At 21.4% G+C, this 16,708-nt stretch overlaps 2 protein-coding genes across 3 annotated transcripts; both read left to right on the top strand.

Annotated features, from left to right (window-relative positions):
- The first annotated feature begins 690 nt into the window (after positions 1–690).
- LOC105735893 (uncharacterized) lies at positions 691–9,237 on the top strand. The gene is given in 9 exon segments (XM_031917405.2): positions 691–2,090; positions 3,224–3,714; positions 4,046–5,785; positions 6,065–6,084; positions 7,582–7,603; positions 7,606–7,665; positions 7,667–7,777; positions 8,466–8,714; positions 9,044–9,237. Coding segments are annotated over 8 exon segments (2,778 nt in total). The 5' UTR covers positions 691–2,090; positions 3,224–3,240; the 3' UTR covers positions 9,146–9,237.
- Positions 9,238–10,355: 1,118 nt separating this feature from the next.
- Positions 10,356–16,124, top strand: Rpn13 (regulatory particle non-ATPase 13). Of its 2 annotated transcripts, none has more exons than XM_086912559.1 (5): positions 10,356–10,703; positions 10,832–10,948; positions 11,731–12,073; positions 12,129–12,268; positions 15,791–16,124. In XM_086912559.1, the coding sequence occupies exons 1-5, from the start codon at positions 10,503–10,505 to the stop codon at positions 16,016–16,018; spliced, it is 1,029 nt and encodes a 342-aa protein (XP_086768685.1). In that variant the 5' UTR covers positions 10,356–10,502; the 3' UTR covers positions 16,019–16,124. The 2 variants fall into 2 exon arrangements, with proteins under 2 accessions (XP_086768685.1, XP_003695069.4); XM_003695021.4 differs by having other exon boundaries at positions 10,373–10,703; positions 15,623–16,124.
- Positions 16,125–16,708: the final 584 nt, after the last annotated feature.

The raw sequence follows: 16,708 nt of genomic DNA on the forward strand, positions 1-16,708 counted from the left end.
AAAATAAATTTTTTAAAGAAAATATTTAAAAAAATATTAATTAACCAACAAATAAAAAAATATATATTAACCGAAATTATTACTTATTATTAATTATTTAACAAGAGTTTATTTACAGTATATTATATATATATATATTTAAACATTATATTAGAAATTTTTTAAATTTAAAAATTTAACAATAATGATATTTTTAATTTGTCATTAACTAAAGAGTAATGTACAGTATGTATACACTAATTTGAGTATATACATAAATACTAATTTGAGAGAAGTTTGAAAAAACGAATATATATACTGTAAATACACTTGTTTAACTGTGAAATTCTTCTTCTCTCGTCCCACTAAGATCTTCTTCAGTAATGGTCGAGCTTGGAGTCTATTCTTTCAGCGACTCGATAGTACGCGTTCGATATATGAAATTGCTTTATGCTTCTCGAAAAATAATAGATTGTCGTCATCTACACCAGACGGCGCATTGCTCGCACGCTCACTGTTCTTTCGTCAAAAATAATCGCTTACTGGTTCACTAACGATTCCTATTAATTCTCTCTCACGCCACTGTTTTTCATCTCAACTGTCAGAAACTTAACGGACTTAACGGACATCAGTTACGCAACAATAACAATGCTGTCAGATATAACATGTGTATTGTTCCACTTATATATCAATGAACAATCCTGGAACATTGAGTTGCCGGTTATCGTTTTTACTATTGTGATCATTTGTTGAAAATCCGATAGGAAAATGTGCATCTATTTGAAAACGAAATCATATTAGATAATTACTTTTTTTTGGAAAAAGATTGTGGTGATAGTATTATTAATAGATAGTAAATAATAATTAAACAGAAATGTAAAAAATTCGCACAGTATTGTCAAGCAAGAATTATGCAGAAAAAATGATGAGTAATAATGATTGAATCAATGTGAGTGACACAAATCAAAAGCTTGATATATGCGTTTTGAGATTCTTTATAGTGAATCAAATCAATTTCTTGTATGAATAAAATAAAAATGAATGATTATAAAAGTATATTGTATTGTAGCAGTCTGCTCGAAACGTCATTATTTTTTAGTGTGCAAAGTGAAGATTAATCAAAGTGAAAAAATCGATTTCTGTAAAGTTCAATTGCAAAAAGTTTATAAAAAACAAGTTTACAAAAAAAAAGAAAATATTATGATAGCAACTTGTTTGAAACAAAACAATTGAAATCGTATCGTAAGAAACCGTACGAAAAATGCAAAAAATATAAAAAAGATCTATCATTAAAGAAAAGCACGAAATATGTTCGAGAACACTACGCAAAATGATGAATACATGAAATCATGATTAGACGCCAATGACGTCAAGCAAAAATTATAGAACTGTGTAAACTGTAAGAATTCATGTGTTTGTAGTGAGTTTAACAATGAAGCAAGTTTAATATTTAATGTGTTAGTTATATTAATGATTGCAATCATTATTATATTAATCATAATATACAATAACATTAATATCTGTTATAATAGCATTGATATTGAGAAGAATTGTATAGTGGTTTCGGTATCAGTGTTGCCGAATAAAGAGTGGGAAACTAAAAGAGAATCCGTGTGGAATTTTTATGACTTACCATTATACATAGTCAATTATATTTTTTATGCGTTATACAGGCAATGACTAACTACTTGCCGTTAAATGTTTTAGTGAAAGATATCGTCAAACTTATTTGCGTTAGTGTTATCTACGTCAGCACCGGTTGCTTAGGATTTGCATAGCAAACAGATTGACGTGTTAATAAGTAGATAAAAGAGAAGTTGTGACTCTGTGTCTTACCACATACCAGAGAGAAAAAGATGAAGCGTGTAAGTCTTTTTTTATTACTTCTGCAAAAAAGAAAAAGAATAGAGCAAAAGATGTAGACAACAAAGCAAATGTACAGCTTAAAATAAAGAAGTGACTTCGGCTAAACGCCCCAGAGAAACAAACAAATGAAGAATCGAAGAGATTCTCTTTTCAATTTTTTCAAGGAAATTATTATTGTGCTCTATGACATGTTTCTATAATAAATCTGACAGTGTCATGCTCATGATTGTATAACACGAAAAGAGGTAAGAAAATAGTATATATGTATATATATAGGATATTTACTTAAATATTAGATAGTTTTAAAGAATTCATTTTAAATATCGTAAAAATGACAATGTTATACAAAAAGATTGAATGAAATTTAGCTATCGAATTATAAATAAACTAATTTTGTATTAGAAACAGCTTTATATAGACAAAGTATTAATATTAATTAATAATATATTTTAACTAAAAGACAAAATATTTAAAAACATTTATCTCGTAATAAAAAATTGTTAAACTAATATAATATATATATTTTAGATTTTTATATTGAAATTTTAATATATATAATGCAATAAAGATAATAATTATTATATAAAATGCATAGTATAAACATAAAAAAAAAGATAACATTTATATTTTTTTTTTACTTTTTATAAAAATTTTTTCATTAAAATTATATCGAACATTTTAAATCAATTTAAATTTTACATCAATTTAAATTAAACGAATAATTGTGTAGATCAAGAAATCAGTTAATAAACTATTCTTTCTATTTCACTCAATAGTTTTCATTCTGAAGATATTGAATTGAAAATAAATGATGTTCGAGTTAAAATTCAATACATATCAATATTTATCATATTTATTTATTAAAAATGCATACATGAATTAAAATTTTTCTTTCTATAATATATTTCTTTTATTATTTCCATAAATTTTCTGTTCTTTCGCATACATATTCATATTGAAGTAATATATTCGTGAGACATTTTAAATTGATTCTAGAACCTAATAAACTAATTCTAATCTAATAAACACAAAAATTTATATATAAAAATATTAGTTAGAATCTTATTTATTAAGTTATAAGCAATTTAAAATTGCATTAAAGAAAATAAAAGAAATAGAATAGAATGAGATTATTCTGTTTCTATTACATTGTGGTTTCACTTCAGAAAATTTATTGTCATTTTTATTTCTTTAATGAAATTTAATATTTTTCTATCATTTTCTTTATTTTTTTTTTATCTTTAAAAATTTTAACAGAACGGAACATCCAAAATATTTAAAGAAAAATCAAGGATTTCATTCGTTTCTTGTAATAGTTTTAATTTAATTTTAAATCAATTTTTCAATCGTTAATTTTTGCATCGTTAATTATTTTCAGAAATTTACATTGTAGCGATGACAGATTCACAGTTGACAAATAATAATAATAACAACAATAATAATAAAAATAACAACAACAATAACGATGGTGAAAATTATCTGCATAAAAAATTCAAAAAAATCGCAACAACCGAAGTTACAACAATAGAACCGAAGAAGAATATTGTAGTCAACAACAGTTTTTCAGAGCCAACTAAAAGAAAGGATTCAAAAAAGGACTCCAGAGAATCGTCGAAAGACTCAATCGAGATCTCCCTGGAATCAACGGAAGGAGAATCAATTGTATCGAGAAAAAACGATTATGTATGCCCTTATTGCAGACTATCGTATGCAAAATCAAGTGTTCTACAAAAACACATCAGAGCTCATACAAATGAGAGACCGTATCTTTGTGTGCCTTGCGAATTCGCGTTCAAGACTAAGTCAAATTTCTACAAGCATTGCAGATCTCGCACTCATGTCCTCAAAATGGAGAGTGGTGATGCCAAGGTACGTGAGTTTCGATTAATTGGCTTTTTATGATTTCAATAATAATATCTCTCTTATATATAAATAATTTTTAAATGAGAGATGAATAGAAAAGAAAATAAATTATATAGAATAAATAAATCTTTGATATTTAAACAAAATGAAATTTGATGTATTTAAAAAATATTATTCAATCTATTGTCTTTTCAAATATACAATATTATATACTTGTACAGTACATTACAATAAATATAAATATACAATATTAATTTATATTTCATATTACTAAAATTTGTATTTTTTAAAAGATATTTGTTGATAGAATTTTTTGCATATTCCATCATTTTTATAGATATCGGAGGATTCAGACGTAAATTTGTCCGATAGGAGTAATGGTACCAGCACACCACCATCCCCTTTATCTTCTACAATGACAAACTTAAGAACTATTAAAACTGGAAAAATTTACAAGCCAAAATTTCACACAGTATTACAATGCGCCAATAATAAGATTGAAAAATCTTTCCTCTCCTTCACTTCTACAAATAGTTCTTCCTCGATGACAGTTATTGTTGTGCCAAAACCAAATCTGGAGTACCAAGTAGAAGAGCACATCGATAAGATTATCACGAATAATCATGTATTGATCGATACAATGGATCCACGATTATACAAATTGATCCAAAGACAACAAAGTCTCGTGGAAACGAAGCAATTCATCGATCAACCGTTGAATCTTTCTTTTGCAAAAGAATTTTTGAGGAAAGGATGTTATAGCGAGAGCTTCGTTCAACAATGCAAAGTTTGTCTTCACAAATCAAAACGTGGTTCTATAATCAAAAATCTTTTATTGAAAAATCAAAATTCGTGTCGAAAAAGTAAAACTAAAAATGGAAATTATTATTTTGTACCGCATTCGAACACCAATATTCTCAATATTCATCGTAGATATTATTGGAATGGTAGTTCTCGAAGAAAATATCAATTGGAAATCGAGAAAAGAGAATCCAATTTAAATTCAAAGTCTTCCGATTATTACAGCAATTTAATGTCTTTCCCCTCTTGTGATTCTCTTTTAGGCAATACGAGATTAATTGACACGTATATATCGCCTATGAAAAAGCACAGATTAGAATTCGTACAGACTGCATTACAATCTCTCGAAGAGCTGGGCAAATGTCCACGGATAAATTCATTGCAAATGTTCGGCGGAGAAAACAGAATATTGAACAATACTGGTGAAAGTAAGACGATAACATTCGAATCACAATCAATAAATTCTCGAAAAAATGAAGAGATCGTGAGTAACAAATGCATTACTTCCGAGACTTCTTCGGTAGTGATCAGATCAGATCTCCATTCAGGTGGCACGATGGTATATAAACCACTAGTTTCCACTTCGAGTTCCTTCATATCTTTGCCAAATGTGACGAAAATATTGAGTCCTATCATACCAAATATATCAACTCCGAGTATACTAAGTACAACTTCTGTAAATTTAACCAAAACAGAAAAATCTGAAACGAAACTGATAGAAAACAGCGATGTATCCTCTAAAGAAAAAATCAAGCCAAACAAATTCTTGAGGCACATTTCGTTATCGTTAAAACCGGGCACGTTCACGACCAAGAAATATCACGAAATCACTCCTACGGGAAACATGCTTCCGCTTATAAGTCCGGAAACTCCACGATCGAAAAAATCTTATAGACAGCTTTACCTCAACAGACATGCTTATACATATTTTGGCCTGAAATGCTCGACCAGAGTGTTCTATTGCACTCTGAACAAACCGCAGCCAATGTACGTCACACAGCAACATGGTTTATCCATGTACTCGAATTGGAAAATATGTAAAGAAGCACCATCAGACATTGACATGGCGCATTACGATTCGAAACATAGACCGGTTAATTATACAATTGCATGGAAAAAGCAGGAGGATATTTTAACACATTCCTCGCACAGATTTACCACGCCATTTAATTCGGACAGCGGTTTGGATAGCGATATGCAAAAAAAAGCAAGAAGAATCAAAATGCTCGACGAAGATTTGGAAAGCAATAAAAACAATATGTATGGTAAAGAAAAAGGTAAAGAAATATTATCATTTTTGTCTATTATGCTCTTTTAATGAAAAAAAAACAAAAAAAAGAATTTTTCTTTTAAATAAGATATTATAAATTCTTATGATTAAGTTTCTCATGATAAGTTTCAAATTATTTGTTTATTACATATGAAATCCAACTATCAAATCACAAACAACGTTCTTGCAATTATCAATTGGACTTGCATCTAATTATATCAAGTGAATTTAGGATTTTATTTAATAAATCGTCTAAAATAAATTATTCAAAAATTAATCCTATAGCAATTAAGTTATTCTGCTTTGTATATAGATTATATAATAAAGATCATCAATAATATTTTATAAACATATAAACTAAAGAATAAATTAAATACGTCTAAAATTAAGTAAAAATATTCAATTTTAATCCAAATTATCAATTATAATTTAAAAAAAAATATTCATTATTAATATAAATATTCATTTTTAATATTCATATTGCAATTCTTTTATATTTTCTTATATTTCTTTTATATCTCTTTTATATTTTAATAAAAAATTCAAAAAAATTAGGCAGATTATTATAAATGTATTATTAATATAAATATAATATCATTATTATAGAAAAGAAAAAAATGGATATCTATTTTATTGATTTTATTAATAATTTAAAAAATTTTTTTTTTTGTCACTTAAGATATAATTTTTTTTGAAAATATGATTTTTTTAATAATAAAGAATTGGAATTTTATAATTTTTTACTTTTCATTTCAATAAATAAAATATTAATTGATTTTAATCATTACAAACAAAAAATAAAAGAAAACAATAAGAAATTTAATTTTGCTTTTCTTGAATCATATTTGATCCAAATTTTTTTATTGTTAAAATATTTTTTAAACTTGAGAAAAATATATTAAAATTATTATACATATATTGATTTTTTATTTTAATTTGTATTATATTTTATAATTTATAAATATATTGTATAATTTATATTTGTATTATAATTATCAATTAAAAAATAATTAAAAAATAAAGTCGAAAATGCAATCACTTTATTCTTAATTTTTGTCTTATTTAATTGAAAAATTACCTTTTTTTAAAATTTTAAATAAAATAAGGATTCAATATATATATACTTTAAAAATTACTTAAAAAATTACATAATTCAATTATATAATTGCACTTATTGCCAAAATTATTTTAATGATAATAACTCATTCTTCAAGTGCAATGAAGTGATGATAAAAAATCAACTACAGCAATTTTTTATTATAAAGGAAGATTTAATTTTCAAAAAAATTATCTTCAAAAACATTATAGAAACGTTTTATTTTGTGAAATTTTCGAAAAGAGAAAATCATTTTCATATTTTCTATTTTTTTTTTTTTTTTGGTATAAAAGTATTTTCGCAAGAAAATATGAAACAATATGAAAATATGAAATAAAAATAATGATTTTATCTTTTAAAATGAATCCGAATTAATTAATAATACTATAATTTTTTAATAAAAAATTGAATAATTTATTTTTCAATTTTAGAATTAATTGTCTCTAATTATTATAACTATATTATTTCTTTTATTTTATTATATATTTCTAATGTAAATATGAAAAATATTTTGATACAAACTAGTAGAAAAAGTATATTAAAATTTAAAATTTTATGTAATTTTAAAATATTGCTACAAATTTACTACAATTAATTGCACAAAGACATTCTAATTCATAGTTTTTTTGATATCTTTGATATCTTATGTAATTTATATAATTTGAAAAAAATATGAAAAAACTGAATCTACTGAATATAATTACAGTATAACTGAAGATGGAAGAAATGGAAGAAATTTTGCGGAATTTGTAATAAGATGTTTGGCAAACCTAGTCAGTTACAATTGTATTATCAACATTCGTTACTTCAAGAAACTATTTAGATGTGAAAGTTACGCTATCTCTTTTCGAACTAAAAATTATTTGATTAAATATGAAAAATCTGTTTCTCACCATAATAAGGTAATTATTTTTTTATCTGAATATTAGTTTCTTTTTCTTATATTAATAAATATTTAATCTTATTTATTATTATTAATTCTTTAAATTAACATCTTTAAAAGGTGATTTTATCATCCATCAATTAGTTCACAAAAATTCGAATGAAGATTCAAAATTAAAAAATTGTAATAAATGTATTTTTCTATTATTCATAGATATAAGCAAAGATTTTATAGAGATATCTTTTAAAAATTGCAGACTATTTTTAAAATTATTAGAAATTTTATTAATGATATAATTGTATAATATTTATATAATTGTATAAAATTATATATATATAATTATATATTTTATATAATTATTTTCCATATTTCAAAATATTTTTTATTTTTTATTTTAAAAATGTTTTTTAAAATATTAATATTAAAACATTAAAATTTAATTAATAATAATATTTTTCTTAATATAAAATATGAGATTTATTTTTATAAAATAATTTATTTTTATTTTTATTTTTAAAAGCTTTTATTATTTTTTTAATAACAAAATTTAAAAATTTTTTCAAGTGCAAAACAAAGAAATTAATAGAGAAAAATGAGCAAAATGAGAAAAATGAGCAAAATCCCAATTAATTTTTAATATGTAACTTTCGTTAATTACATTTTAAATTTAATTTGTTTGATTATGTGATTGTATTGTTCTGTTATAGATTAATATGACTTCTACATTTGGAGTTGCAACTACCAGCAATACTGGACCATTCAAATGTATTGATTGTAAAATAATATTCAAAATATGTGGTCACTTCGCAAATTATTTTTGTAACAAAATGCATATTATGAAGTTAGAATGTTTAAGAAAACTACCATTTAGAATCTATGTTAAAATAGAAAAATATGGCATCAATCAGAATAATATTGATACTACTGACTGTGATAATAATCTTATTAATTTTCAAGTAAGCAATAGTATTAAAAAATTTTTTCAGGCTTTATAATATTTAAAATATATATATTCTATTAAACAAGATAAAATGTTAATCAAAACTTGTATTTCATTAAAAAATTCTTTTTTTTTGTAAAATAAATGAAACAATTTTTATATATATATGTATAATATATATATAAAATGTTATAAAATATATAACAAATTTAAATTCAAAAAAAGAAATATGTGAAGATAATGAATAAGATTAAATTTTATAGATAAATTATTTTAATTATTATGTAAAATATATATTACTAATATAAATTAAAATTTAAAATTACCATTAATTTTTTTTAACAGATGCTGATTGAATTTTTTGAAAAAGATATTAAAAGAAGTCAATGGAATTTTGAAATAATTCCAAATCAAATGATAAAAAATCAGCAAGAAAATGCAATATAGAACAAAGCAGATATTCTAATTCATTAATAATAAAAAATAAAAATTTTTGTTCTTATATGTTATTTGTTATAAAATTCCAATTAATCTTCTTATTGTTGTATTTTTATTGTATTTTTGAGAAAACAAACTTATATTTTATATTATTATTACATATTAAACAATATTTATCTAACAATATAAATTACAACTAAAAATTACATCCAAATTGCATAATATAATTGAAAAAAAATATATAATTTTAAAAAATTTTAATCTAGTTTACTCATTCATTCATAATTTTTTCAAAAATATTTTATGACGTTGAAGATCTGTTCGCATTGTTCAAAACAATCAAAATTATAATTTGTTTTATTAATAATTTAATAAAAATTATAATTTATTATAATACTTATTATTAAATATATATTCTTTTTTTAATTATTACATTTTACAGAATCAAAATATAAATTAAAAATTTAAATTCTGATTTCAAATCAAATAAAATTTCTCTTAGAAACTAATGTAATGTAATTCATAACAATATAATTCTTATTTCATAAAAGTTAGATTATTTAATATTCTATTATATAGTTTAGTATATTATATTAATATTGTTTTAATATAAAGTGCAATAAACTAACATGTAATTTTATACATAAAATATAATTATTATGTTCAATACATCGAAAAATATTTTTGTTATTTATATGTATTTAATCAAAAAAATAGATGTAAAATAAATTAATATTTTATTGAAAAAAGAATATTATAAACATTAAACAATTTTATTAACTTTTATAATTGAATTAAATATAATTTAATCTCTTCCACTCTAAATTATAAAGAATATCAAATATTTTTCACATAACTTTTCAATATTTCAGAACATGAAAGCAAAAATTCCATTGAATATTGAATATCTTATTGAATATTTTATTGATATTAAGTCTGCAATTAATATTGAATATTAATTCTATTTGCCATTGCAATAGAATTGCAATTTTATATATTATATGATATATTATAGATATCAATAATTTTGAAAACAATATTTAAAATAATCAAAATTAGAAACAAGCGACATTATCAGATCCATTCTGTACCTCATTTGATAACTTGTCTATAATATAAATAATCTATGACTGTTTATTAGGTTATGTACTCTATCGATAAAATCATGACGTACATAAACTAATACTCGATTTTGCTACTACGTGGCGCATATATTCAAGAATTTTATATAAGATTGGAAATCTTTTAATACGCCATTTTAAAGTGCAGTGTCATCAGCGCGCCGTATAACGTAAATTAACCGCGTGTAGAGTTTTAATATATTTATCAAAACAAAAAAGGCAAAAAATTTTTTAAAAGACCAAGTATGTCAGGAGGAGCACTTTTTGGAAATAATGCTTCACGCAGTACTCCTAAAAATTTAGTTGAATTTAAAGCAGGAAAAATGACTATGAAAGGAAAGATGGTTTATCCAGATATTCGAAAAGGCCAACTTTACGTTTATCAATCTGACGATTCATTAATGCATTTTTGTTGGAAAGATCGTGTATCAGGATATGTTGAAGATGTAAAAAATATTATTATCTTTAAAATTTATTACAATTTAAAAATGATAAAAAATTGTATTATTTATAATATTTATACATATGCATATACATTACAAATTGTTTTTTTCTATATATATATTTTTTATAGGATTTAATTATTTTTCCTGATGATTGTGAATTTAAACATGTTCCTCAGTGTAAAACTGGAAGAGTATATCTTTTACGGTTCAAGTCATCTAACAAAAAATTTTTTGTTTGGCTCCAGGTAAAAAATAATTCTTAATAATAATATTATTAAAATTATATTTTACATTTTTATTTATATTTTATTTACATTTCATATAATTTATATTATTATAAATTTTTATATATATATATATATACACATTATTATAATAAAAGAATTAAAAAAAAACTTCTAACAATTTAAATATATAAAAAGATTATTTTTAAAATAAAAAACAATAAGAAAATTATAATCTTATTTAGTGTTAATAAATTATTTTTTAATTAAAATTTTTTAATTACAATTCAAAATAAAATATAGTATTTTTTTATTATCTTGATAATTCATTAAATTTATTTTTTCATTAATAAAATTATATATTTTGTTATAAATTAATAATTATTTAAAATTAAAAAGTTTAATAATCACAATATTTCGTAATTATTAATATATCATCATTTCAAAGATAATAATTATATATTTTTTAATGTTTGTATTAAATATAACTAAAATACTTTAAAAATTTATATTGTACATATATAATAAAATTAAAGTTATATTTGTTAATAAATATCATGATATGCTAGAAAACATTTTGATGATAAATATTACTTATAAAAAAATATTGTAACAAAAATAGGTTAATTGCAAAAATATATTGTATAAATATAATTTATATAATATATTTATATAATTATATAATTATATAATTTATAATTTATAAAAATATATATAATAATATATAAGCATTTTATGCATGAAATATATTAATTTTACAAACTTCAATAAAACATTTTCATAATTAATATTTAATTATACAGGATCTTAAAACAGATAAAGATGAAGAATATTGTAGAAAAATTAATGAAGTTCTAAATAATCCACCAACTCCTGGATCTCAAAGAAGTGGCAGTACAAATCCTGAAGGGGATCTTCAAAATTTATTGAATAATATGTCACAGCAACAATTAATGCAATTATTTGGGGGTGTAGGTCAAATTGGTTTAGGTAGTTTATTGGGTACAATGAATAGACCTCAAGGTGTGCAAAGTACTAGAGCTTCTACAACAACAGCATCAACTCGAGTTACTACAAATACTTCAAGACCTACTACACAAATGGTATCTTCATCAGCATCTGCTAATGATTCTCCTAAAACTAATGGTAAGCATTTATTATGTAAATAATTTACAATGATTTACATACATTTTTTATTTAGGTGATAATAAATCATCACGAACATCAGATACATCAACATCTGGATCAACAACAAATACAAATAATAAAATTCAACTCAGTGATTTACAAAACTTTTTATCAGAAATTCCAACAACTACAGGAACAGAATCTGTTGTTCAGGTAATATCTTTTTTTCATAAATTTATTTAATTATTATTTTCTTTAAATTTGCAGCTTCTCAAAAACATTATTATTATAAAACTGTATTTGAAATATTAATGTAAATATTTAACATTTAGATATAGCTTTAATATTATTCTATCGATATTATCCTTCTTATTAATTTATTAAAATAAAAAATACAATAGAATAAAAGTAATATATATTTTTTTAAAGAATTTATTTTATGTACATAATAGTTTTGTAGATATATATAACACCTATTTTTGATTACATATTTATAAGATTACATATTTAAACTTTTTATTATATTATATTATCTTAAATATTTAAGTAGTTTCTAATACTTTATTTTGAAAAAAGACAATTTTATTGTTATTTAATACTTCTTTAAAATATAAAATATTAATATTATATAGATTTCATTTTAACTTAATGTGTAATGAAATTTTTAACTTAATAAAATATCTCTGAAACTAAGCTATACCAAAAAAAGTTTTGTTTAAACAAAACTAGAATTCAAAAAAGTTTAATTGACATTTTCTTGATATTGAATTGAAATCATATATCTATTGTTAAATTTAGTTTTTTTTTTAAATAAAATCCTACTTTTTGTAACGAATTTCGTTTCTTGGATAAGAAAACAAATATTTTTTCTTATATATCGATTTTTCGATTTAACTTTTTATTTTCAAAATATATAAATGATTTTTTTAAGATTTTTTTTCTTTCCAATTACATATTAATTACATATTATTATTTGTATACATTATTCATTGTTTTATTGTTACATTAATATTATTTCACTGATATGACGACATATCTTGTTAATTAGTATCGTAGTATTTCCATCAATCATTAAGTATTATGATATTGATTGTTTTATTAGTTTTAAGGAAGAATCCTCTGACTAATGATAATTAAAATTTAAAAATTTTTTCATAGATCATGAATTTATTATGAGAATATGTAATAGAAAACTTCTGTAATATAATTTACTGAAATTCAACAATGTAACAAATTTTAATTCTTCAGCTCATCATGTAAGAATTAATTCTCAAATTAAATATTTCGAAAAACAGTTAAAAAACAATCAAATCGAAAAATCGATTTGAAAAACAAAAAGTAAAATAAAAAAAGTATTTTTTATTAGAGAAATCTGTTACAAAAAAAAAAGATTCTCACTTAAACAATTAAGTTTACTGCAATATATGATCTTAACTTAATATCAAAATCAATCATGCCTCTTAAATAAATTAAATAATTTTGAAAATTTTTTAATTTAAATTTTTAATTTTTTTAAAATATATTTTATAATAAAAATTCTCCATTTTTTATTATATTCTTTAATAAATAATAGTTTTCTAAATAATAAAAATTCAATAAATTTTTACAATATATAAAAATTATGTGAAAATTGTTAACAATATTTAATTTAAATATTTAAATATATAATTTAAATATATTCTATTTTAAATATATTCTATTTTTATCTATTTTGTCTATATAAATTTTTATTTTTTTTATTATATTTTCTATTATTTGTACATTTTTTGAATATATTGAAATAATTTAAAAATTTGTATATTAATGCAATATATAAATAAAAATATATTAACAAAAAATTACAATAATATTATTATATTTAATTAATGAAATAACATAAAGAGATATATATAAAAAACATATAAAATAGTAAAATAATAAAAAGGATAACATAAATATAATCATATAATAAAATTTAAATAAATATTTATTAAATGAAATGATATTTATTTATGTTTCATTTTCATTAAAAGAAACATATTTAAATAATAATTTAGTAACAATTCAAATTTTCATTGTTTTAATATATATTTTAATAGTATATATATTATAATATTTATTTTATATAATACAATGATATATATTATGTGTATACATTAATTTTTTCTTAATATTTTATCATATCAGTGTAGGTGATATATAAAAGATATAATATATAAAATATATATATTCATTTTATTGTTTATATTATTATAATGAATTTGATTCATATAAGATATATATTTTTTTTTTTTGATAAAAAATTTATGATTTCTTCATATGTGATATAAAAATTTTATCATTATAATCTATTTATTTATGTATTAATAAAAATGTTTTAATTTATACACATATATAGAGATTAGGCGCCACCATGTAAGCATGCGCGTGCATACTAAACTTCATATCACGTAATTTACGAAATATAATTATATATTTTATATTATTTAATTATATTTTTTAATACTATATAATTATATTTTATTCAACAATAACAATGATTAAACAATATTTACTATAACATGTTATCTATGTCTTTTTATAATTATATCTTTTTTTACAGCTGTTATCATTATCAGGAACAAAATGGTATTCTTGATAACGTGCTTGAAATGATATTTCATTGTTTAATAATTTAAAATTATCTTCCTAAACAGCTCTTCAAAGACTACTCTGTTATATGTTATTTTTTATATGACAAAATTGATTTGATATAAATTTTGTAATAATATGAATTAATAAATTTGAAGGCCAGGTAGTAACAAAAATTTTATATAATTTATTTTATATATTTATACAAATAACTGTAGTTTTTCTTTTTTAGTTGCAAAAATTAACATATATGTCATATAATTATAAACATTATAATTTTTTTTCTTTAATTTATAAAATATTTTATTTCTTTAATAATAATACATTTTTTATTTTTAATTATAATATAATTAAAATTTCCAATTTATTTTAATTAGTTGATTGATATTAATATTATTTATAAAACTTAAATATACTACTTAATGTATAATTTATATAGATGTTACATTTGTCTTTACTAGTTTTTTACTAAAACTAATATAATTTGAATTCTATTAATTCAAATAAAAAATTTATCAAATTTATTCATTAAATAATACATAATAGAATAATTGTTTACACAGCTTTTATATATTTTCGTTTTTATTTTATTGTTTATATGCTATAATTTCCTTTATATTTTAATGTTATAACAAAATCAAAAAATAAAATAAATCAGTAAATAAGCAATAATATTTATTAAGTATTATGAATTTTAGCTGTGTAACATATAAATTTTTATCATTTCATAGAATCAATGGTATCAGCAGTTACTGAAACGCTATATAAAGTGACAAAACTAATACTACTTATATAAAGTCAAGAGACAGAGGCATGGTTCTTTCGTTATTTAATATTCTTTTCCACATGAACTTTTCCTGGCTGTCGGAGACTCTCGCCCTACTGAGCAGTTGGGGAAGTTTCTCTGGGATTATTTGTTGTTTTCGGCCACCTACAGCACAGCTTATTGTCCGGCAGAGGGGAGTAGCAACTGAGCTGACCAATGCCATCCCTGCGGCGATTTCTGCAACGGAAAACTTGGAGCGTGCAATGAGCCCGCACTTACCACCAGGGGATCACCTGTGTACCACGCTAGTGTCTCCCCAGTTCTCCCAGGCGCTATCAATGTTCTGGTCTGCTTTGCAGTCAGGCCAGGCGGGACCTGTCATCCGTCAATTTGGCTTGGGTCCAGATGCTGTCAATGCTGCAGCCAGTGGAAACATTGAAGAATTCGTCACTGCCCTCGAGTCAGAAGCTAAAAGTGGCCAAGAGCAAACACAGCAAGGACAGGAGGACAAAAATACTAAACAAGCTCCACCAACATCTAGTCCTGATAAGAAAGGTGATGATGATGAAGGATTAGATTTAGATTAAAAACAGAACTTAACAAGTCTGATTTTCACTTATATTTTCATTTAGAAGATATACAATATGTATCACATTATAATCGTTTATGTGTAATAAATAATTCTTAAAAGAATAATGTATTTTGTTATAATATAATAACATTTTCATATATATCCTTGTAATTGTAAATATTAAATATATAAAAATTTTTAAGTACTAAGTTCAATAAAATTTGTATAATAATGATGTTAATAAATAAGTAAAATAAAAAAAATTATCTTAAAATTAATGAGTTTTTTATTTTATAATATATTTAGCTATTTATAATATATTAGCTATATTTATTTTATAATATATATATTATATATAATATTATTAATAATGAATATATACTAATATTTATAATATTGATCTATTCAATATAATATCTACATAATATATTTATAAATATATATATATTATAAATATATTTATAATATATATTATACAAATCTAAAATTTTAGTTTATAATTATTATTTTATCAAATTTTTAAAAATTATATTTTAAATCTGTAATAAGTATATATATCATGTATTATTATATATTTAATATATTTCTATATATTATTATTCTATACATTATATATTTAATATATTTCTCAGTTAAATATTTTTAAATAGCATGTAATTATATTTAACAATAAACAAATACATAAATAAAAGAAATAAATTTTTTT

This window comes from Apis florea, unplaced genomic scaffold, assembly GCF_048593485.1.
Source record: "Apis florea isolate Af1SG1 unplaced genomic scaffold, ASM4859348v1 contig_1794_pilon, whole genome shotgun sequence".
Taxonomy (NCBI): Eukaryota; Metazoa; Arthropoda; class Insecta; order Hymenoptera; family Apidae; genus Apis; species Apis florea.